Source organism: Erpetoichthys calabaricus, chromosome 2 (genome assembly GCF_900747795.2).
Source record: "Erpetoichthys calabaricus chromosome 2, fErpCal1.3, whole genome shotgun sequence".
Lineage (NCBI taxonomy): Eukaryota > Metazoa > Chordata > Cladistia > Polypteriformes > Polypteridae > Erpetoichthys > Erpetoichthys calabaricus.
Window position 1 is genome coordinate 126,597,695 of NC_041395.2, and position 25,215 is coordinate 126,622,909.

The 25,215-nt window shown below is 39.2% G+C and overlaps 1 protein-coding gene across 1 annotated transcript in view; it reads right to left on the reverse strand.

Annotated features, from left to right (window-relative positions):
- Nucleotides 1-7,099: 7,099 nt before the first annotated feature.
- The window catches only part of zbbx (zinc finger, B-box domain containing), a 71,375-nt gene continuing 53,259 nt past the window's right edge, over nucleotides 7,100-25,215 (reverse strand). The window contains exons 11-12 of the mRNA XM_028794478.2: nucleotides 22,415-22,502; nucleotides 7,100-7,603 (exon numbers count right to left, since the gene is read on the reverse strand). Coding sequence (XP_028650311.2) covers nucleotides 7,525-7,603; nucleotides 22,415-22,502 — 167 coding nt within the window. The 3' untranslated portion in view covers nucleotides 7,100-7,524. The remainder of the gene's footprint in view (nucleotides 7,604-22,414; nucleotides 22,503-25,215) is intronic.

A 25,215-nucleotide genomic window follows, 5' to 3' on the forward strand; every position in this document is an offset into this window, starting at 1 on the left:
GTAAGAGAAGCAATCACAGCAATTGGAAGTGCAGTAACTGAATGTGCATTATGATAAAACCAAATTACATGACATTAAGAAAAGCAAAGAGGATTTCTTATTATTTCTGCATTTGACACTGGCATGCCATGTGATTTTTGCACTAGCCAACTCTTTAATAACATTTGGATATAAATATCTAAAGACAAGCATTATTAATGTGAAAGAGTTGTCATAGCAACTAAAGCTTGTGGCAGAGTTGCTCGAGTTTGAATTCTGTGTTGATTTAGTTTTTTTTTGGTGGGGGGGTTTATATTGCAAAAACCTGTCATGCCAGTTGCATCAAAACCCACGCTGCAAAAAATAGATGTTAAAAGGTGTCAGGAGAGAAAAAGGGGAATCCTCCTCTTTTAGTGGTGAAAGTGCCTCATTTTTGTTTTTATTTTTACAAAGGAATGCCGCTGCCTGCTACAATAAATAGGAAACTCTGCAACACAAAAGCCCCACATTGTGAAGCCATGGACTGAGTAGCTGCGAATGCTTGAAATTCTGAAAAGAAATCAAAAGGATGAATGCAAACCAGTGTACATGTAATGGCACTGCTGACTTTGTTTTTGTCAGAAAATGGCACAGAGTCAGCAGTGAATCACAAACACTAACGGCAGTGGCTGTCGTGCTTCACTTTAACCTAATTGTGTCAGTAAGATTGTCCAGAAAAAAAATGTAATTCTGCCCTCCTGATAGATAAACCACTTTAGAATTCAAACAGAAATAGCCCTTGCTATATCGTATGTATCCACCCAACCTGCATGTCTTTGGACTGCTGGAGGAAACTCATGCGGAGAACATCTGGAATGTGAACCCTGGTCTCTCTACTACCAGGCAGCAGCACTACCACTGCACCACCCAGTCACCCACTTCAGAGTGCGGTTACATAATAAACACTCATTTAAAAATGTCTTTATGTAATATTGCATATTAATTAAATAACTAAATATTACAGCAGCCCCCCCCCCCCCCCCCCCCCCATCATTTAGAATCCACTGCCTTCCAGAAAATGAATGTTTACCACTTATTTTGTGGACAGCATGGCCGCATTATTACCCCTTCATGACTAAAGACCTGCTAAACAAGGTAACTGGACAAAGACACTATGAGCGCTCTCACTGGCACTTCGAACAATGAGTCCGTTAAGACTTGTGTGAGCATCACAGATAATCCATTTAGTGGTTGTTCAAATGAAGCAAAGCACTGCAACTTTCAGCTTTATTTTTTGCTCTTTATGCTATCGTGCATATAGCTCTGATTCACAACTTCACTCTCTTGGGTCGTGTTCTTCATTTAACCACAGTCATCGCTAGCAAGCAAAAAATATAGAAATTACTAAAGTAAGTTATAAAAGATAAATGATGTTAAAAATGAAATGACATGCCAGCTGCAAAAATGAAATGACATGCCAGTTGCAGATTTTACTGTGCACCTTTGGCAATGTTTAACTATTTCTGTTTTCCATCCATCCATTATCCAACCCGCTATATCCTAACCACAGGGTCACGGGGGTCTGCTGGAGCCAATCCCAGCCAACACAGGGCCCAAGGCAGGAAACAAACCTCGGGCAGGGTGCCAGCCCACTGCAGGGCACACACGCACACACACACCCACACACTAGGGACAATTTAGAATCGCCAATGCACCTAACCTGCATGTCTTTGGACTGTGGGAGGAAACCAGAGTACCCGGAGGAAACCCACGCAGAGACAGGGAGAACATGCAAACTCCACGCATGTCTGTTTTGAGTAGGCAATATGTTCTCATCTCCCATGAAACAAATCAAAGTTACCACATTATAATGAAACAACACAAGGGTTGCTGGCATGTAGCTAATGAATTAAAGAGCTAAAGTAATCTTAACTCTAATATCCCTTAGTTTATGTTATGTGTTTACATTATCTAATTCATGCAACTCAGGTAGCACATTGTGTAACGTGTCAGCCCTTCTAACAAATCTACAGAAGGGACTTTGACATTGGCCATAACAACAGCCTTGTGCAGGACATCACCAGCTGTATACGGTAAAGAACTTGTGACGCACTTCTCGGCAGCAACCCCCAGATCCCCACTAACATTGGTGGTTTACAGAGATGGGAAGTGGACTATGCGCTGTACTCGCATGTACAGTGGGTGAATCAAATTGATGTGGGCAATTGTGGGTCCGGGTTAGAGGGGGACAATGTGAAATTAGGATATGTGGGTGAAGTAGTACATTAGTCGGTATAATGACACATCAATCACAGTATTTGGGACCAACTTTCCAGTAAGCGTTAACTGTTTTCAAGAATGTTGAAAAGGCAAACTTAAGATTTATTGTCATGTCGGAGATTTATGACTGCTGGATCTTGCAGATGGACATTCCATGCTTTGCAGTGTAGTCTGCGGTAAATTGAAAATATTCAAAATTAATAAACTCTGGTGCTGATCCCTCTATTTCTGTTGTCCTCTAACACGCTGATTAGTCCTGTAGGCATGGAGTGCTTTGAGTACTGTATATTAAGGGAATTTGAATATAAGGAATGCTATTTGAAAAATTATAATTGTGGCAGTATATTGTGAGACTCTGTACACCATTTGCCTTAAGTCCAATAATTAAAAAAAAAATGTTGTTAAGCAAGTTACAGATCAGAAAAATTAAGTCTGAGACCGACTTGATTCAAGCTATCTGATTTCCACCTCAGCCAAATTGTCACCAGTGACAGATTCAGGGGTGGGTAACCTGAGCACATTTCTTAGCAATCTGACATAGTAGATGAGAGCTTGGTACATGTCATGCTGTGTCGTCAAGTTCCTAATAGTGTAGTCTATTTGGAAAAGGACATGAGATGGAGGTCCGACTGCATCCTGCAGCAAGGGGTAGTTGGTACATCGGCTGCCATTGCTGAGATGCCACTATAGGTAATCGCCTACTTCACCTAAATTGATGGGCCGGCTCTGTTCTCACTACATCCATCCTTAAAATGCTCATTTTAGGTTAACTGGCATGTCCAAATCGACTCACAGTGCAAATGAGTATAAGTGTTGGTATGTGTGTGACCTGTGATAGAATGGTGTCCCATCAAATATTGGTCCTTGTGTTGCACCAGCAACTACCAGAATGGAAAATGTCATTCCATAATGCTTTCTCAGGTTGAGGCCTAGTACCAGAGTTTCAATTAAAATGTAATTAATATAGACAGGCAAACTGCAATATAGCATTGTCCTTGCATCACGCCCTTGTGCTGATGTGGAGGTGACAGTGTCACATACATATATACATTCCAGAGGCAAGCCTCTGAATGAGGTGGAAACATCCACTTGGGGAATGGTTTTGCATGCAGTGCAAACTGTTGTAGATTCAACACAATCTAAAATAAAGACAGGTTCACTCATCTGTAAAAGAGTTTCTTTCAGCTTGAATGAACCTCACTTGAACCTTTTTACTCACCCACAGCAATCAGACTTGATTTTCAAGAAGGGACAATATATTGCAAATGTGAGATTGGCTACTCCATCTCTCCACATCTCAAAAATGGCAAGATACACAAATTGGATAAATAAGTAGAGGTCAGCATTTTGCTGAAAAATAGAAGGTAAGGTTAGAAACAGAATGTTTCAGCTGTAAAGCCTCCAAACCTTGTTTTCTATTTAGGCTATACAGCTAAAATGTTGCATCTCTCTTCTGTTTTCTTTTCTTTTAGCATGAGAATAACCTTTACCTTTTTCCCTTTTACAGACATACTGACATAGCCCTTCACTAACATCTGAAAAACAGTAGGTGTATTTTTTCAAATAAACAGATGAACATCTCACACTATAAAAGCAAACAAGAAAACAACAAAAAAAGCATGCATGCCTTCAGAGTCTTCCCAGAAAGCTGTCTGGCAGGGTGGCTCACCTTCTTGTTACCTCCTTTCTCTCTCTTTAGCCTTCTCTTCCTCTTGAAAACTAACTTCTGAACTCCAGAATCATACTTCTCTGGTTAACCATAGATTTTAAAACTCCATTCCAGTCAGAGACCATTTTCTCCTGCCTAATAACATTAAGGGAAGGTACTGCCCTCCTGCCAGTCATCTACAGTTCCCCCTTAAAGTGGTCCCAACTTTGCCAGTTACTGTAAAGACCTCATGTTACCATCGGTTGGCTCAAGGTATTGTGGCCTTATTTCAACTCCCCCCGGCTTTATTCTCTTTATTGGTAGCATCCCCTAGTGTTGTCCATATTGCTTACACTTTACATCCTGATGTACTGGTTGCTCAAAGCTTTTTCTTTTTAGACTAGTCATAGTTTTCAATATGGTTTGCACTGAGCACCATTTACTACGGTCAAAGATAAGGCTGGACTACTTTTTGCCAGTACTCACATCTTAACATAAATTCTGTGGTACAATTGCTAAATGCAATTTTGTGAAAATACTAATATTTAAATCTGATGTTGCTAGATGTTAGTTTTAGATTTTAGTTGTAACACACAATTACTCCTTGGCCTTGAATACAGTGTAATGGCAAACAGACTGCCAACATCCATGCAATGAAAGTGGTGTGAATCATGGGCTAGATTATATTCATTAATTGCCTTTACCAATGATGGGCTCTCCAGGCTTTCATCACTAAGGATTTAAGTCGGGAGCAGGGAAGAATAATAGTTGAAATGGAGAGACTGCAACTAATACCTCTTGATATAAATTATCCAGAACGTCAAACTATGTAGACACCACCAACCAAAGCAAGGACGACTCGTTGACAAGGTATAGAAAACATTGTGCCATCCTGTCGTAGAGTCATCTTTTGATTGGCGGTGTCTCCATAGTTTGATATTTTGGATAATTCATACCAACAGGTATTAGTTGTTTACAAGATACATTTGATAGTCCAAGTTGTACTGTGACATGGAGGACAAAAACCAAGCCATTAATTCCAAGGAACTCTCTGTAGACCACTGCAACCAAATTGTGGTGAGGCATAGGCCGCGGCAAAGGTATAAAAAAGTTTGTAAAGCTTTCACTGTTTCTAGGAGCACAGTGGCCTCAGTAATTGTGAATTGAAAAAAGTTTGGAACCACTGGGACTTTTCTTAAAGTTGGCTGACCAGCCAGACTGAGTAACCAAGAACCTTGGACAGGATGGTGACCAAGAATCCCATAATTACTCTTGCAGAGTTTCAGAAGTCCTCTGCTGAGATCATAGAAACTGTCAGAAGGACTGCCATCTTAGCAACATTCCATCAATCAGAAGTTTAGGGTAGAATGGCTAGATGGAAGCCACTCTTGAATAAAAGGCTTGGAGCGTGCCAAATTACATTTAACTATGAAAACAGGAGGCAAATAATCTTTGGTCTGATTAGACAAAACATTCACTGTTTTGGTGGAACGTCACGCAGTGCATCTGTTGAAAACCAGGCACTGCTCATCACCTGCCTAATTTCATCTCTACAGTCAACATCATGCTATGGGGGAGTTTCTGAACAGCAAGGGCAGGGAGACTGGTCAGAATTGAGGTAAGGATGAATGCAGCCAAATACTGAAAGGTACCTTAAGAAAATCTGCTCCAGATTGCATAAGCAACAGCTCGCCTTTCAGCATAACAGAAACATACAGCCAAGACAATACTGGAGTGGCTTTGGGACAAGTCTCTGACTGTCCCTGAGTTGCTCAGCTAAAGCCCAGACTTAAACACTATAGAACATGTGTGAACAGATGTCAGTTTACAGACACTTCCCATCCAATCTAATAGAATGTGAGAGGATCTACCAGGATGAATGGGATAAACTGCCCAAATCAAAGTGTGCAAAGCTTCTAAAGACTTACCCAAGAAGACCAAAAGTTGCAATGGCTGCAAAAGGTGCTTCTAGAAAGCAAAGAATTAAGGATTATTTAATTCTTAATTAAGAATTAATGACAGATTTCTGTTTTTGATTGTTTAATAAATTTGCAAACTTTGCTGAAAACATTTTCACTTTATGGGTTACTGAGTGTAGATTGATGGAGAAAAATGGCAAATGTATCCATTTAAAATGAAGCAAAGGGATCTAAATATTTTCAGAATCTCTTTATATTCAATATGGAGTATATACACAAATAAAGCTCTATCAAAAGAATTGCTCCTGTCTTGCCTGTAGAACTAAAGTGTGAAATAGTAGTGAATGTAAACAGTTTTCTTGACAGTAATCTAAGGCAACATTTGTTATGTGCATCTCAGACTATACATAAAGGGACTCTCCTGACACAGGTGGCAAATACAGAAATTGAGCAGGAAAGAAGGGGTCAAAACACTGGAAAGTGTCCATTTAAAGAAAAATGAGGGTAAACATATTTTTATAGAGGTGAAAAGAAAGGCAGTATGTCTTATTTCCAAAGAAACTAAGGTGGTCTCCAAAGGGTACAAGATTTGGAAGCAATTTGACATAAAACATGCTTATAATATCAGTTAAGGCATTACAGTATCGGTTAAGGCCAGATGTGTCATATATCCTGGGACAGCCCTAAATGTCAGATCCTCAATTTAGTTGTTCTGACTTATTCATAAAAAAAAATCTTTATATGTCGCATATTTAATAACTTGTGCAGATCTTGCATTTTGCATGAAGGACTTTGCTATAGTAGGCTGTGCGATGAACTACATTTAATTACCAGTAGCCATCAGTTTAACCTAAATACAAACAACATCTGATCAATGTTCTTATTCCGAAGCTCACGACGGTGTTTCTTTGTAGCTAACCAGGAAAATACTGTATGTAATTGGTAAAAATCAAATTCAAGATAAATATACAGCCTCGAGACAGAGGACAAGCATTTGAGACCTTCATCTCCCAAGCTATGAAGGAACATTAATAAATTCATCTTTTAAAGTTACTGTGCAGTAGTCACTCTGTAAAAAAAACTGTAAAAGTTTAGAATGTATGGTAGTGATTTGCAATACAAGAGGTTTTTATTTTCTTTGGTGGTTTGACGTCTGTAATGCTTTGTTTACAGTTTACCAGTAATGCAGATTATATGATCTGAGTGGCAATGCATGGCCTCCTTCGAGTTGTGTGGAGCTGACATACAGTATGTGTGAGAGGTCATAGACGTGGCATAATCCAGACTATCACCCTTTAGCATTTCATGTGTTTTCTTTATTTATTCTTTCAATAAACAATAACCAAATCAGTAAAGGATGCCGTTGTTCAGGATGTTTTTGTAGTTATTATTTATAAAAGAGATGAACGTTCCTGAATTCTTTAACAAATGGCACAGCAATGAGAAAATTGGAATACATTTAAGATTGAAAACAAATTTAATCTGCAAATAATAAAAATAAATAGAGCAATATCATCTAAACATACTCATGTTACATTCTTGGAAACTATCATTGCAAATGATTAAAATACCTAATTGTGCCTATGATGAACTGTACCAGCTTAAAGGATTAATATGGTATTTGCATAAAAAAATCAATAAATTAAGGACTTATCTAAATCATGCCTAAAGACAAACTCATAAAAGGATTCTGCAACATTAAAACAGATCTTCCTCTTGTCAGGGCAGTGACATTACATTCTGTTTGTCTCTTAGTATCTCTTCTTCTTCATCTGTGTGACCTTCAGCATCCCAGCTTCTGCAAGATAAAAAACGAGATTGGTTTAGAAAATACATTATTTAATGTCTGTTTCCTGGAATGAATTCCACAGTGCAGCACATGCATATTGTTAAGGTTCTGACCTGAGGCTAAAAAAGTTCAAGCCTCTACATCTCTTTTAATTTTCATTTCCATCATTATCTTTGTTACTTCTTTCAATGAACAACTCTGTACATTACTTTACTGGTAATTATCATGTCATCTGCCAATATTCAAATCAAAAGCTGATTTAGGCAAGTTTACTTCTATCAACTCAGTGTTCATCTGTCCTTAAATCTCCTAAAATCTCTAAACAACTTAAACATTTTATATATTTGAATATTTACAGATGTGGAGGAAACTCTCTCTCTCTCTCTCTCTCTATATATATATATATATATATATATATACTAGCCAACCCGCGGCGTAACATACGCCGCATAATTATGTATTGATGGGTGAACACTTGCTGAACGACACAGTTGTCCAAATGGGGTGGGTTTGTGGATACCAGTGTGAGTGAATGAAAAGATGGACCTCTGGAGAGAGCAACATAGTCTCTCTCTCAGCAACACGCGAGCCTCCCCAGCCCCCCCCTCTCTCAGCAGCACGCGGGTCTCCCCAGCCCCCCCTCTCTCAGCAGCACGTGAGCCTCCCCAGCCCCCCCCTCTCTCAGCAGCACGCGAGCCTCCCCAGCCCCCCCTCTCTCAGCAGCACGCGGGTCTCCCCAGCCCCCCCTCTCTCAGCAGCACACGAGCCTCCCCAGCCCCCCCCTCCCTCTCTCAGCAGCACGCGAGCCTCCCCAGCCCCCCCCTCTCAGCAGCACCTGAGCCTCCCCAGCCCCCCCTCTCTCTCTCTTTGAGCAGCACGCGAGCCTCCCCAGCTCCCACCTCTCTCCCTCTCTCTCTCTCTCAGCAGCACCCGAGCTTCCCCAGCCGCCCCTCTCCCTCTCTCTCTCAGCAGCACGTGAGCCTCCCCAGCCCCCCCTCCTCTCTCTCTCTCTCTCTCTCTCACATCTCTCTCTCTCTCTCAGCAGCACGCGAGCCTCCCCAGCCCCCCACTCTCTCAGGAGCACGCGAGCCTCCCCAGCCCCTCCCTCTCTCCCTCGCTCTCTCTCAGCAGCACGGAAGCCTCCCCAGCCCCCCCCCCCCCCTCTCTGTCTCTCAGGGGGGAAAAAAGGAACATTTCAACAAATCTTTAAAACTTTATTTAAAAGCCAAGCAAGATAGTAACATTGCAGGAGTTCACCATTTTTAATCAGGCGACTGACAGTAGTGGAGTCAGGCACAGAGAAGGTCAGCTGCAGAGAGAGCGTCTCGACTGTTGCAGGGCGGTGAAGCAGGTGAGACGCTAATGAAAAAGAGGCACAGGGTTTATTGGTTTTTAAAGACTGCTTCATTGTGTTTTAACCTCAGTTTTAAAAGATTGCGCGGCTCTCTCTGTCGCGCTGCCTGTATGTGCGTGGCTCTATCTCGGGCTGCCTGTGTGTGCCTCTGTCTCTCTCTGGTGCTGCCTCTGTGTGAACCAAGGTTCCACTGAGGTTGACTAATGAAAAGTCAACATGGGTCAGAGCTGTATGTACACTGTGGCACAGACAAACAGAAATGACGGCATGTTTTCGGAGGCGTCGCGTCCGACTTGGTGGGCGTGGCTCTGTGAGTTGTCATCGTATCCAATGGGCTTAGAGTTGGTGGGCGTGGCTCCTTCCTGCGTGCGCCATGGGTGTCTTACTTGTCGGCAGCTTAGTGAATCCACGCCCCCTTCCTGCGTGCTTTCCATGGTTGTCTTGCCTTAGTGAATTATATATATAGATATAGATATAGATATATATATATATATATATATATATATATATATATATATATATATATATATATATTAGGGGGCCCTGCCCCCTGCTCGCTTCACTCGCCCACCCCCAGGTTTGGTTTACCAGATATACAATTTAAAGAGATTGTTATTTTCATGGGAATTGTTAAATATGCATTATTTTCATTTTTACTTTAAAACTTTTGTAAAAACAATACTTGTCCTTTATTTTTGGCCTCGGGCATGGTTACATCTCTATCACGCAGGACGTGTAACACTGCTCATGTTATAAAGGGGGGGGGGGGGGTGTTAGGGTGGCTGAACGTACACAAGGAGCGGTCGGATCATCTGCTGGGTTTCTGCTGCTGGCGAGCTGCGTGTTTTGCTTGTCACAAGTTAAAGTGTCTCTCGCTATATATATTGTGATGGGTGGCCGGGTCCCTTGCCCGGCTGGGACGCCCCTGCTGCATATGTTCCAGGGGAGCAACCATGGGCAGCTCAATACCTCCCCCGGAACGCTTGGTGGCAGCCCCCCTGGCTGACGGTTTCCCCCACAGCCTGGTTGGGAGCTAGGGTGGCCACTAGGGGGTGCTGCCTGGAGTCAACAGCCCGGCTGGATGAGTCTTCAGCCCCACCCGGAAGTGCAATTAGAACCAGGTGGTCAAACACCTGAACACTTCCGGGTGGGCTATAAAAGGGGCAAGCCACAACCACTCGACGGCCAGAATCGGGAGAAAGAGGACAAGGTTGCCTGGGAGGAGTGGTGGTGCCAAAAGAAGGGTTTTTTGATTACTGTGAGTGCTTTTGGAACTGTGTATTGCCTGTGGGGTTCACGGGGAAGATGTGTCCCACAGGTGAAGAAAAATAAAAAGCCTGCATGTTTTTACATGTGCCTCTGCGTCAGTCTGTGCCGGGTCGGGCGATATATAGCGCCTTATTACAATATATGCACACACACACATAATAATTGCACAATTAATCAGAGCTGAATTAAACACAAAAATGAAAAAATAAGGGCTGGCTTGGTGGTGTAGTGTTTAGCTCTACTACACCAGAGCGCCAGACTTTTGGAGGACATTCCTGATTTGGACATACTATATGAAGTTTGCATGTTCTCTCATTGCATGGATGGGTTTATTCTACATTTCACATCCCAAAGCCACAGTGGTTCATTTCATTGGTGTCGCTAAACTGGCATGGTAAGAAAAAAGTGTGGGTATGTGGGTGAACCCTGCATTGGAATGTGTAAATGAAATATATGGGCAAAAACCATTACTCTGTCCAAAAATATGGTCTACGACACTGAAATGTTTATATGACAGTATCAAATCAACTAAATTACACTAGACTGACTTCTGGTTGTCACTGTATTGATAAGTTTTTCTTGAAAAATATAAAAAGCTGTTAATTATAATTTCAGTATGAGCATTAATAATTTAAAATAGATAATACAAATGCATATATATGAGGTTTAAAGACAGAAATTAAATTAGATGTACAATGCTCGTTATATATTGTTGCTTTCTTCTTTTTAGTTTAGTTTTTTTTTCTTCTTTTTCCAAGATTGTCTTAAAGGAGTTATATTTATTCTGACACTTTTTTCTCATTGATCATTAAGTTGCAATTAGTGCTTAATTTGTGAAGTGAAAAGTAAATTAATTACATTTATTACATACACTCAAGTACCTCTTTCATCATGATGCACCATGTCTGAACTGGCAAAATGATGTATAGTTAATTTATTTGTGGGAAATAAGCATGAAAAACATAATGATTCTTCACAGGAAACAAGACCCTATATGTGTCCCAGCAGACACATGAACAATTAAAAAAATAAATCAATGTAAGATATTGTATATACTCTCTGTGTATATATATATATATATATATATATATATATATATATATATATATATATATATATATATATATATATATATATTTATATATATTTTTTTTTTTTGTGACTACCAGGGCCGTACAGCTCCCCAAACGCCAGACACTAGGCACAAGTGTTGCAACACACACATTTATTCAACTGTGGGAAATGCTTACAGAAATGGCTTCTCAGTGAGCGTAAGCACAATGCACAGTACAACAAAGCACAGCACTTTCTTTTCTTCTTTCTTTCTGTCACTCCTTCCACCTCCACTTCTCCTCTGGGAGGCTTCATCGTCTTCCTCCTCCTGACTCTGGCTTCTCGAATTGAGCGAGGCAGCTCCTTTTATACAGCACCCAGAAGTATCTCAGGTATCCTGTGATCACCTTCTGGGTGTACTTTGAGGTGTGGCTACAATCCTGCAGAGGAGGGCTCAGCCATTCCACTAGTGCCCCCTGCCGGTCACCACAGGCCCCAGCAGGGTTGAGCTTCCATGCTTAAAGCCTATGGCACCATAAAAAGCAAGAGGGACTGCCCTCTGTCGTCCCAGGGGATATGCTGCCCTGTGTAAGCTCTCTCCCCCAGTCCTTCCATCACGGAGGCATCCCGGCCGGGTAAAAGACCCTGCCATCGTCACTATATATATAGTGATATATTATATACACTATATATTATATCACTCTCCCTCCCTCTCTCTCTTATATATATATATATATATATATATATATATATATATATATATATAGTGTGGCAGGAGGCTGGGGGCCAGATCCAGCCGGGACGCCTGGAAGGACCGGGCGGCAGATTGTACATCGCCTGGGCCACGAGGGGGCAACCGCCCTGGAATAGTGTGGGGACCACGGGGACGGAGCGTGGAGGCGCCCCAAGCACTTCCGCCACATCTGGGAAGGTGTATGGAGAACCTTCCAGGGACGCCCGGAGTGCTTCCGGGTGCTCATGCGGCACTTCCGCCAAACCAGGAAGTGCTGTCGGAAGGACATCAGCGAGCACCTGGAGCACATCCAGGTGATTATAAAAGAGGCCGCCTTCCTACAGTCGGGGAGTGAGAGTCGGGTGCTGGAGGAGGACGAAGCTCCAGCGAGAGGAAGAAAGGCGCCCAATGACGTTTGAAGGCCCATGTGAGGGTGAATGGTGCGGAAGCACTGTGTGCTGTGCGGGACTGTGTTGGGGACTTTTGTAAAATAAACGTGTGTTTTATAATAGTGCCGGTGTCTGTCTGATGGTGTTTGGGCTACCTCTCACAATATATATATAGTATATATATTATATACACACAAGGATTATATTATATACAGACAAGGATGGGCAAAAGTACGTTTACAGTTGCTCGTATGGAAAAAGACATGTAGAATATGATTGTTATAATAGCTTTATTAACTCAGAAGAATGTCACAATAGCACAATGTACTGAGGTACAATCTTGTAAACTTACTTTTGATCACCCCTGTGTGTGTGTATACAGTAATCCCTCCTCCATCGCGGGGGTTGCGTTCCAGAGCCACCCGCGAAATAAGAAAATCCGCAAAGTAGAAACCATATGTTTATATGGTTATTTTTATATTGTCATGCTTGGGTCACAGATTTTCGCAGAAACACAGGAGGTTGTAGAGAGACAGGGACGTTATTCAAACACTGCAAACAAACATTTGTCTCTTTTTCAAAAGTTTAAACTGTGCTCCATGACAAGACAGAGATGACAGTTCAGTCTCACAATTAAAAGAATGCAAACATATCTTCCTCTTCAAAGGAGCAAACAAATCAATAGGGCTGTTTGCTTTTAAGTATGCGAAGCACCACGTCACAAAGCTGTTGAAGGTGGCAGCTCACACCCCCTCTGTCAGGAGCAGAGAGAGAGAGACAGATAAAAAAATCAATACGTGCCCTTCATGCTTTTAAGTATGTGAAGCACTGTGCAGCATGTCGCTTCACGAAGCAGCTGCACAGAAGGTAGCCAACGTGAAGATAATCTTTCAGCATTTTTAGACGAGCGTCCGTATCGTCTAGGTGTGCGAACAGCCCCCCTGCTCAATCCCCCTACGTCAGGATCAGAAAAAGTCAGCGCAAGAGAGAGAGACAGAAAAGTACGTTGGGTAGCTTCTCAGCCATCTGCCAATAGCGTCCCTTGTATGAAATCAACTAGGCAAACCAACTGAGGAAGCATGTACCAGAAAATTAAAAGACCCATTGTCCACAGAAATCCGCGAACCAGCAAAAAATCCGCGATATATATTTAAATATGCTTACATATAAAATCCGCGATAGAGTGAAGCCGCGAAAGGGGAAGCGCGATATAGCGAGGGATCACTGATAATATATATATATTATATATACTGTATGTGTCAGTTAGTATAAGGTTATGTTGAGATGATGCTCTTTAGAGATGTACTGTGTAGAGGGCATCAGGTTAGTTCATTTGTATCATCATCAAGAGGAGCAGGGAAGTGCTGAACTCTGGGCTCAAGAGTTAATGAAGAGGATGCTTTACTTGTATAATGCTCAAGTGAGATGACATATCCTAAGCCGCTATGGTTTTCATACTGTAAATATTTTGCAGTATTTTAATTTTTTTTAAAATAAACAAGATGGCCGATGTCAGTGTTCCATCTCTTTTGCATTCATAGTCTGTTTGCTTTGTGCAGAAACAAGAGGTGATAAGTTACTTTGTTTTATTCTTCAGAAAGCACCAAACACTGCCGATGGCATATAGTGATGTATTTCAGTTTCATTTCGATAGTAGACATACTATATCAGATGAGTTTCATTTCACTGCATGATGTTGTGCATGTACTCTTCAGTAGCCTCTAACTTGAACATAACTTCTATTTAGTTTTTTCTTATATCATGTTTACTGTACTACATGCTCCCATTATGCCTGAACATTCCAAAACAAACCAAATTATCACAGTTATGTGACAGTATACTGGCTTATTTGTCAATAGCACTAGATAACCCTGAGCCTCTAAACCCTATGCCCCTATTGAATGGATGAGTATTACTTTCATAAAAGTTAAAAAGGAAAACACAGAAATTTTGATTGCTGGCACCAAACAAAAAAGAGAGGACATTATAAATAAACTAGGTCCCCTGGCTTTACAAATAAGGCCAAAAGTAAAAAAAATCTCAATATAATTTTTAGTTTAGCTAAACTTTTAATTCCAAACTGAGTATATTACTAAGATTGTACTATTTTAGATAGATAGATAGATAGATAGATAGATAGATAGATAGATAGATAGATAGATAGATAGATAGATAGATAGATAGATAGATAGATAGATAGATAGATAGATAGATAGATAGATAGATAGATAGATAGATAGATAGATAGATAGATAGATAGATCTTTATTGTCATTGTCACTTTTACAACGGATCAACAAAATTGAAGGTGCAGTCGACTCAGTGTGAGGCATAAGAGTTAAAAAGACAAGAAGAGAGAAAATAACAACAAACCGAATAGTAATAAAAGTACTTTACAAAATATACAAATTGCACTTGTTATATATACAGATTGCACTGGTTTTACTTAAGAAACATTGCACAACTTACATCTTCTACATCACTGCATGATGCTGAAATGTTAATACATGTTTTTGTCCTTAGTCATCTAGATTTTTGCAACTCCTACCAAAAAAATATATGTTGGCAGCAATTATTCCATAATGCAGCCGCAAGAATTTTAGCTAAAAATGTAGTGAGAAGTCAAGCAAAATGACACCTTTTATTGGCAAACTAAAAATACAACAGTATGCAAGCTTTCGAGGCAACTCACCAGTCTTAGCATCTTTGTATTAGCTGTCTGTGTACTTCAGGATTGATTTTAGAATACTTTCAATTGTATATGTAAGGCTGTAAATCTATCATCTTATAAATTGGACTGCTTGTTCCTTTACAGTCCTAATCATGATCTTAGATCCTCTAACACTGTCTTGCTTCCAAGAGTAAAGCATAAAATAACTGGTGAGGGGGCAGCATGGTGTAGCGCTGCTGTAAGGAGACCTGGGTTCGCTTCTCGGGTCACCTTGCGTGGAGTTTGCATGTTTTCCGCATGTCTGCGTGGGTTTCCTCTGGTTTTCTCCCACAGTCCGAAGACATGCAGGTTAGGTGCATTGGCAATTCTAAATTGTCCCTAGTGTGTGCTTGGTGTGTGGGTGTGTGTGCCCTGCGGTGGGCTTGCACCCTGCCCGGGGTTTGTTCCTGCCTTGCGCCCTGTTTTGGCTGGTATTGGCTCCCCTTCATCTTGCCTGAAGAAGGGGCCTGAGTTGCCTCGAAAGCTTGCATATTGTAATCTTTTTAGTTAGCCAATAAAAGGTGTCATTTTGCTTGGCTTTTCTCTACATTCATAATGACTAACACGGTACAACACCCTAGTACTACAGATATATTGGTCACTTAAGTAAATATTAGCATCACTAACATTGCTTTATACTGAGGGGGGTGGGGGAAATTGATTTTTGCAGCTCTATTTGCTGTTTTATAGGCAGGTCACTAATCACATTTTTTATTTCCAATACTCTGTGGTGGCCACTGCCTCCTGACCTAAGTATGCTGTAACTATCTGGGATGTTGAGAATATTAAGAGAGCTCTACAAGAGTATCCTGTTAATGATGATAAATTCATGGACTGTAGAATGCTCAGGGTGGTCTTTGGCCTTCGGAATCCCAAAGATTTATTTTTCTCAACACTCTTCCAACTGGGGTTGTAATTTTCCTGTCCTTCGTAGCCATCTAAGCATAGTTTTAATTAAGCTAGACATTAAACTTGTGTGCTGTTATAAATAATTTTTCTATACTTTTTACTCCTTTTTTAACTCTTTAAGCTATTATTATTCCCTCTTTAAGGAGGGAAGATAATAAAATGTAACATTTTTTCTGGATACCAAAAATAAATACAGGGTGGTCCAGATCTAACTATGCAACTTTTAATGCAATGCAATGCAATAATTGCATAGTTAGATCTGGACCACCCTGTATATGATATGAGTAAGAGTGGATGTTTATTCTTTTACTATTACTACGGGGCTCTGCCCCCTGCTTGCTTGCTTTGCTCGCCAACCCCTGTGTTTGGTTTACCGGATATACAATACAATACAATTTATTTTTTGTTTAGCCCAAAATCACACAAGAAGTGCCGCAATGGGCTTTAACAGCCTTTTGACAGCCCCCCAGCCTTGACCCTCTAAGAAGACCAGAAAAAACTCCCAAAAAAAAAACCCTTGTAGGGAAAAAATGGAAGAAACCTATAGAAAGGCAGTTCAAAAAGAGACCTCTTTCCAGGTAGGTTGGTCATGCAGTGGGTGTCAAAAAGAAGAGGGTCAATACAATACAGTACAATACATAGAACAGAATAAATCCTCAATACAGTATAAAAATAAAAATTCTAGAAGTACGGAGTAGAATTTCACATTAGATAATATCACATAATATGATTTGGTTATGTTTTAAGTCCAGGAGACCTCATTCATCAAGCTGCCTCCCCCATTTTGCCATTCCACATCTGAAATAGCGCTAATCCGATGAAAGGACCCCTCATTCCCACGTGCCCATTCATCAGGGATGACTTTACCTTAGGCAGGCAATCTACAATTTAAAGAGATTGTTATTTTCTTGTGAATTGTTACATATGCATTATTTTTACTTTTGCTTTAAAAACTTTTATAAAAACAATTCTTTATTTCCTGCCCAGCGCGTGGTTACATCTCTTTCTTCCCAAACGTATAATACTGCTCGTGTTGTGAAGGGTGTTGTGGCTGAACGTATGCTAAAGATATGCCTTTGGATCATTTGCTGTCTTTTTGCTGCTTGCTAGCTGCTTCTTCTGCCTGTTGCATGTCGTTGTTTTAAGAGCTCAGAGCACATGATGCTTGCCTGCCAAAAGCAATCCAACAACTGCTAGCTTAGAGGTCTGTTGACTTGTTTTAAATGATGGCTCACTGCCTGGTCTCGTGTGACGTTGTAAAAGCAATACCTGTCTTTTATTTCTGGACGCGGGCGTGGCTGAATTCTTTCTTGCAGGATGTATAACGCTGCTCGCGTTCGGTTGGGGTAGCTGCTGTCGCGTTGCCCTTCGATATTTTTAAAGCCTGTACAGCCGCTGTCCTTTTTGCTATGGCCCTGGGACAATCTCTTGGCACCAAGTCTCATGTTTACGGTCCCCGCGAGACGCACCGTGGCAAGTCTCCTTGGTCTCGCGGGTCTTTAAAATGTCTTTTGAGATTATCACGTATCGTAGCCTTGCATTTGCTTTCCATTCCAGGATTTTCTTTTATATATAGAGAGATTATGTAATAAGACCTTAACAAATGCTTCTGTTGGTCTTCATAACACTTTTAATACATCAGTAGATAGGTTACTCAGCTCTGCAATGTGACCTAACTAACAAAACATCACTTTGAATTGGTCTGAGGTGGCTTAACTGGGACACATTTCTCTTGATATTACAAGTTTAGTATAAGGCCTGTGAATCCTCTATATTAGCAAGTCATTTTACCATCATGTCAATATGCTACACTGCACAGAGATGAATAACCTATCTACCAATGTTTTAGAAGTACTATGGAGACCAAAAGAAGCCCGTGTTAAGGTTTTGTTACATAATAGTAACTGTGTTTTAGAGAACATTTTTGCAGAACCTAAACTAAAGTGTCACTGAAGATAAGAACCTTAAGTTAAGACTGATAAGTAAGCTGCTACAAACTTTGAAAACACTTTTCAATTATGAATTGATCAACTGGGTGTAATAAAGATAAGCTACACTGATGTTTTTTTTTTCCAAATAAGAAATACCAAAGATTGTTTGCTCAAATTTTAACTGCTATTTTAGATGTTTAGAAGGACTGAAGAAACATTTTAAGAAGCTATGCACCCAGACTTAGAAGGACTCATCATCATCATCTGTATTCGTATAAAAGTATCTTTCAATGAGACTCTTTTTAAATACATTTACTACTACATTTGCTATTGGTTTTACAATGTTTTATGAATTTTGCTTTATTGCTATATTGAAATTGCAACTTTATATTGTATGATTGGACCAAGACACAGTGTTAAGAGCACCTAGTGTGGGTGACTGCTGCATTTCCACATGGGAAAGTGGCTAAGAAGGGATGCCTTCAATTGATAACTGCGTAGTTAGCTTTGAGTGACACAGGATTTCAGTGATGCTCAGGTCTACAGACAGACATTTGGTCTGCTTATACGAGGCTAGTATGTCTATTTGCTTGAGGCAACTGGTCACATGAAAATTAAGCTGCACTCTTGGAGTGCTATAAAGCACTGAGGCAGCTGTCCACATGCAGGTAAGCCCCTACATGTAGGGTGGTATAAGGTAGTTAGACAGAAGTCTCATTTTACTTAATGCAGCTGACCATGTGCAGATGACGCTATTCACATAGGGCACTATAAAGTTGATATATTCAGTGTTCATTCACACACTATAATTAGCTATAATTATGTAGCACAGATTAATCAAAATAATAAACACAGAAACTTCCACAATAATATAGATGGCTATCATGGTTAATCAGAGGCTTGTAACCTTGAACATTCTTTTGTTGCTACTTGATAGGGTCGGCAAGTCAAGGAGAGACTCTCAACAAGCCATTTTTACCTTTTGTGTGAAAAAAATAGCTGTCAGTGTTTGCTTGCCTGTATAAATTATTGCTTTTGTCACTTCAGTCTGACTCAGCATTTCCTGACCTTATGCTTTCAAGAACATGTCCTAATAATGAAAAGATAACTTTTGCCATTTTATTTCATCCAACTCTGCCTTACTTTAAATCTGTAAATATACACTTAGAAACAGTTATCTAATCTGTGTGAATATCAACCAAGTAGATCAGCATGGCCAGCTACGCAATTATGTAGGTATGTATGTTTACCCAGCTCATGTCTGCCACAATGTGTTTAAAATCTAACTCATGGAGTAATTTCAGAAGTTGGATAGTGTTGAATAAAGGATTCTTGAAATACCAGTATAAGACAAAATGGGTGGTAGAATGAGCCACTGCAAAACCTTTGACACCATGGTCCATTGCCCATAGTACTGCACCGACTGTACTTATTCTTTTATCTATCTCACTATAACCTTTGTTCTATGAGATACTCACTTCTTCACTTAGGGTAGCTGCTGTACTCTTAATTGCAAAAGTAAACCACTCTTTTCTGGGGAAGTGATATGATCTTAGGTTTTAAGAAGCTGATTCTCGTCATAAGTATGTCATACTCAACTAAACAATGTTCCAGTGCATTTCTGTGATCAGAGTCATATACAGTAAAAGCAGGGGAACAAAATTAAAATCACTAAAATGAGGGACCAGACCCAGAACAAAGTGTGTGGTACCGACTCCTGAATAAACAGGCCTACGGTTGATGTTCACTATCATAACATAGTGACTCAGCGACCCTGTAGTTATGTTTGGCTCAATCTAAAGATACTGCATGGAACTATCATTTGAGCTCACAATCTGCAATGGAAAACTTAAGGTTCATTTGTGATGAAGCTCAAGTGACAGGTATCTTTGTACCAAATCTAAATGAACTAAACCTTGGTGACAGAAACTGTCTGAATTGATGTAAAGAATAAAATACATGCATTAGTGCTACAAAATGTCAATTAAACATTTACTTTAGGTTCAAATGGGAAATATTAACGGGTAAATGTAGTGAATCGAGTAAATAAATAATTCTAAGAGCCTAGTACTGAGTAAAATAAATAAATACAAAATCTAAAATTTATAGGTCTGAAACTCTACAAAAAGTAACCATTAAAAAGAGCAAATTAATGAAACCCTTAAAAAACCAAGCATGCTCCCCAATAACTTGACTTTAGCAAATTCTAGCTAACATGTGAGTGTTTTTTGTGGTAAACAGGTCGGAATAAATTACTGGAAGATATTGTGATGCAAAAACATGTCTTCAATTAAATTGCAGAATGGTGTTTCATAGCCTTTTGAAAAAAATCAGTTTCTTCAATTTATTGCTATGCATTAGAACACTCACTAAATAACTCATTATTTTATTTTCTGTCAAGAGAACTTGAGAAACATCTTAGACAAGGTATCTGGACCAAGTGGCACCAGTCTGAGGGTGGTCAAGGCATGTGCCAGACACCTCTTTGTGGCCTTTCAGTACCTATTTACTACCAGTCTGAACCTGGATGACAACACAGTTGCAGGGCCTAAAAATGGACAGCAGGGTGCTTATAAGGACTACAGAGCAGTAGCTGTCACCACAGAATCATTGTTACACCAGGTAGAACAAAAATGAAATGTTCTAAAAACCTGCAATACAGATGACCAATGGCTGTCTGCTTTACCAAACCAACTGCATGTCTTCTTTCCCATACAGACTGCCTCAAATTTCAAACTGGCAAATTGTTTTATGAAGCTGACCAGAAAATACAGGTTTACTTCCGAGGAGAAATAAAGATTTCCTTTTCTCGAAGATTGAGAAATAAACTTAAAAACATTTTCAGAGCACAAAAACTGCTTTTTTTAACTGAAGGGCTTAAAAGTGATCACACCCAGAATGGAATTTCAAAAGTCATTCACCACGAAAATCTTATTTAATAACCACAGACAAGACTAAAACAAAAAACAAGTTGAGATAAAGAACCAATAGTCAAAACCAGTCAATAACCGAACACTGACCTTTTCATACGTATTAGTTCACTGTTTGAACCAGTATCTCGGACAAAGCCGCTGACACCACTGCATTATAATTTAACTTATTACTGGGAGGAAAAAGGCAAGGTCCCACAGGAACTCATTAACTGCTTGCGGCAGCTTTCAACATGATGCAGTTAGAAATAAAAAATAATTAAATACGTTTTCAAAAAAATAAAATTCAAAGTAGTATATAAAATTACATTTTGAAAATTAAAATGACAAGACAGGTTCCTTAAATCTCAACAATGATGCATCTGAGCCATACCTTGATCCCATGCAATATACCTACCAGGCATATGTAGCAGCACACAATACTCTCATCCACTTGCTCCAAAAAGCCTACTTTCACCTCGGCAAAACAAGACAATTGTTTGATTTCTCATGTAACTCAGAGAGTCTTCAGGACTGTGTGTCGGAGATGGTAGGCATTTCAAAAATTGTTTTATCTCCCTCTTTCTTCAGACCTTACACTGCATTTCTACAGAAAGTAGAAGGAGGGCTTTGTCATGTGATTCCACTTGAAACTTTGTCAAGATGAAGGAGTCACTGGGTAGTCTTTTGAATCTACCATAATAATAGGGGAGGGATGTGGAGGAGGTAAAAATATAATGGGCTTGTACATGTAGTAGAGAAATATGTGTTGCATCTCCTGGTTTGTGACCCTTGTTGTAGAGAAAAAAGCGGCCTCTTTGTGACCATGGATTGGGTTTTAGAAATAGGTGAGTAATTAATTTAAAAATAAAAAACTGATAAATTGTGCAAAATGTTAATATGACACTCTACAACGTTAATCTAACAATTTCAAGAGTCATAGCTACAGATCGGTTGCTCAAGAGTTTTAACTGATAAGAATAATAAAGGTACATGAACACCAAACTGTAATGGAAAACAATGTCATTGTTGTATCTTAAACCATATGAATTACCGGTACTTAATCTATAACACAAGGATCGGTTTCTGACTATAACACAAAGTAAATGAACACATTTGATGTCATCTTTGGGACTGAAAAATATTCACTAATTTATGGTTAGAATATCAATTATTTCTTTTAAAAGACATTTCAAGCAGAACACATTACTATTCCAGTCACACACTCCCCCAGTTATTCAATTAAACTTCAAGCTCCTACTCATTTGTAAACTAACTTTTGAACATTCTTTGAGCTAACCCCTTCACAAACGTCTCCATCACCTCTAAAACAACATTCTCCTTGGATGCTGGTGTCAAGAAGGTTGTCGGCATTTATGCTGTTCATCATCCAAGAGAGAAGGGGCTATAAAAATCTTCCTTATATTCCTTGTTATACTATTGTAAGATCCAATGCAATCATATATCCAGGAAAGATTACATACAATAATTAAATGGAGGATAATAAGACTTTGTATTTAAGTGCTAATGCAGCTTTAGTCAGACAATTTTCCGAGCTACTCACCTGGAAGGAATAGCTGTTTTCCTCAGTTCTAAACCATCTTCTTTTTTGAATGCATATTCTTTGATCTTCAGGGCATACATTTCTTCATCTAAAAAAATTTATCTTATTTTTATATCTTGAAACATCCAATATCAATTACAAATTATACAGAAAATGTTACATCACAAATTACATAGTACGAACAAAATATTAATTCTGCCACAAAAAATGAGGAGAAAGCTCATTGTAGTTGTAGCAGCAGTAGTACAATAGTAGTACAGTGAAATTCTTTTTTGCATGTCTGACCAACATAGTCACCACTCTCTCCCACCACAATACACAAGTATGTATTTAATAGAAAATTGTGTTTTCCTATGTATACACACAATTCATGGGTTCAATGTTACTGTACATATGTATTGTGTTTTTAAGATATGTATTTTTGACTTTAACCAGCAATGGTAACTAACAGAGAACTACTTTGACTTGTATACAAGGCAGTGGACAACATACTCATGATTATACACCTTTCCTTAGCCAAAGTAGTGCCATATTGTTATTTACCTAATGTAAGCAAGACAAGGTTTACCTTAAACATCTGCCGAAGCTCATTCCACAGTAATGATCAATTCTGATGCTTACTAATTATAGCCTAGTCAAAGACAGCAAACACAAGACTTTACATAGTGTCTTTTTAAATGGACCTGTCTAAGGTGCTTTACAAGTATAGAGATAAACTACTTTTATATAGTAGTGGCATAGGCATGTTATGTGACATGCCCAACATGTCATGAAGAGTCAGAAGTAAGGTCTGAATTTAGCAACATTGTGCTTTAAAGCATAATGCCTTAGCCACTAGATCAAACTTACATATATCATAAAACTACAGAAAAATTTATTGTTAGCTATTTTGGGCAAATGTACAGTGCACAATACGAAGTAAAGCAGTGATAGATCACTTAAGGAGAAAAATACAATAATCAGTGAATAAAATAGATTTGTGTTATGTAAGCCAGTGTAAGTGGTATATTAGGTATTTGTATGTAATGTACGCCAATGTGAATTTTCACATGTACAATATTGTGTCCCTACCCCTGAGCCCTCTACAGCTCTTAAAGTACTTGGGTCTAAACAGTAGCTCCAGAATGGCCATTGTATTAAAGAGTCTCCACCCATGTCTAGAACTTATGCTGCCAAGCAGGAGAGAAATGTCTTCTTTCCAATACTTTGTGACCTTGTTTATTCATAAGTAACCCGGATCCAACTTTCATTTGCTTGATTCTGTATGAATTATGTTTCCACATGTGAAATTTTTTAAAATAATGTCGGCACACTTAAGGCTGCAGGGCAATCGTTTACTGTTAACTGTAATCAGCAAAATAATAAAAACACAAACTGTAATGTTTCTCGTTCACCTGTCTTAAAATTTCACACCTTGGGAAAAGTGTCAGCGAAGAATCATTCACAGATACTTGCATAAAAGATATTTCACAAACAGCTATGTATATTGCTTTAAAATTTAAAGGGCACAAATGTTTTGTGCTTTTGCGTCAATTGACTTACTGTGTGTAGTGTTAGTCAAATGTTACTGAATTCAAAATACCAGGAAAGGCTAGTATACTTTTAATCCTCAATATATCTGCTAAAAGCTCAGCCTAGCAGCTGAATATCAGCATTCGATAAAAAAAATCAGGCAAAAAATGGCTTCCTATTCTTGTCATTCTCTAAGAATGTATTCTCCTGGTCATTGTAATATGGCATTATTTCCAATTTATTCTCATAGAATTGTAATGTTCCTTTTGTGTTCCTTTCTGCAATGCTTTCCAAAAATATTCATGTTTTCAAATGACTGGTGGATTACAAAGGATACATCTAATCTTGTTTAAATCATTGTTTACACTGTAAACCAACATACGCAAGAAGAAAAATGTCAGAAACAATATTTAACAATTTTAATGACAAGTTTAGTTTTTTGTCAGCAAATATCATAAATAAAGTCAGTTTAGAAACATAGTAAAATTAATGTTTTCTACAAAGAAAAGTTAGTTCCATAATTCTTTGTAAAGATTTGCTATCAGGCTATTAAGATTGTTTTCTTACTGCCCTACTTTAAATAGTAAATGCTGCAGCACTGCTTTTAGTAAAACAGAAACATAAATGAATATTCAGGCAGTATAACCTGACTGAATATGAATTTTGGCATGGTCATTGTGTTTAAGGAGATGGTATGTTCTCCATATGTTTGTGTGGGTATTTCCAGTTTTCTTCTCACAGAAATGTGTGTTAGGTTGATTGGCAACTGTATGTTGGATTGGTTTGAGGGTGTTTTATGAGAGTGCCCTGTCAATTGGTTCTTGTTCTGCTCCTGGTGATGATCCCTGAAAATTGGTGGTGCACATATGTTTGCTTCCAGTTACATTTACAAACAATTGAAGGCACCAAGGTGGAAGAGTCCTTGGATTGGAATTCTGTGTTGCTTTTTATATGGAGCTTGCATTTTCTTCTTGTGACAATGTGGTCACAATTTATTGTACTTGTAAAAGTTAGCTTTTTTTTCATTTTATTTTCATTTTATTCTCTCAGTCACGTTCACGCTCTCCCTCCCCCCTCCTGATCTGACCCTAACTAACAGCGTCATCATAAATTCACACCTAATCTGACACATCTGACAAATAATATTGCATTAGTGCAATGATGTTTTCTGATTGGTACTATTCAGGTCATAAAATGATTTCTTCAAAATGTCACATATATTTGTCTCCTTCTTTTTTTGCCTGGTGCTGTGTTGACATCAAGGATCAGAAGGCGGGAGCTTATTCAGT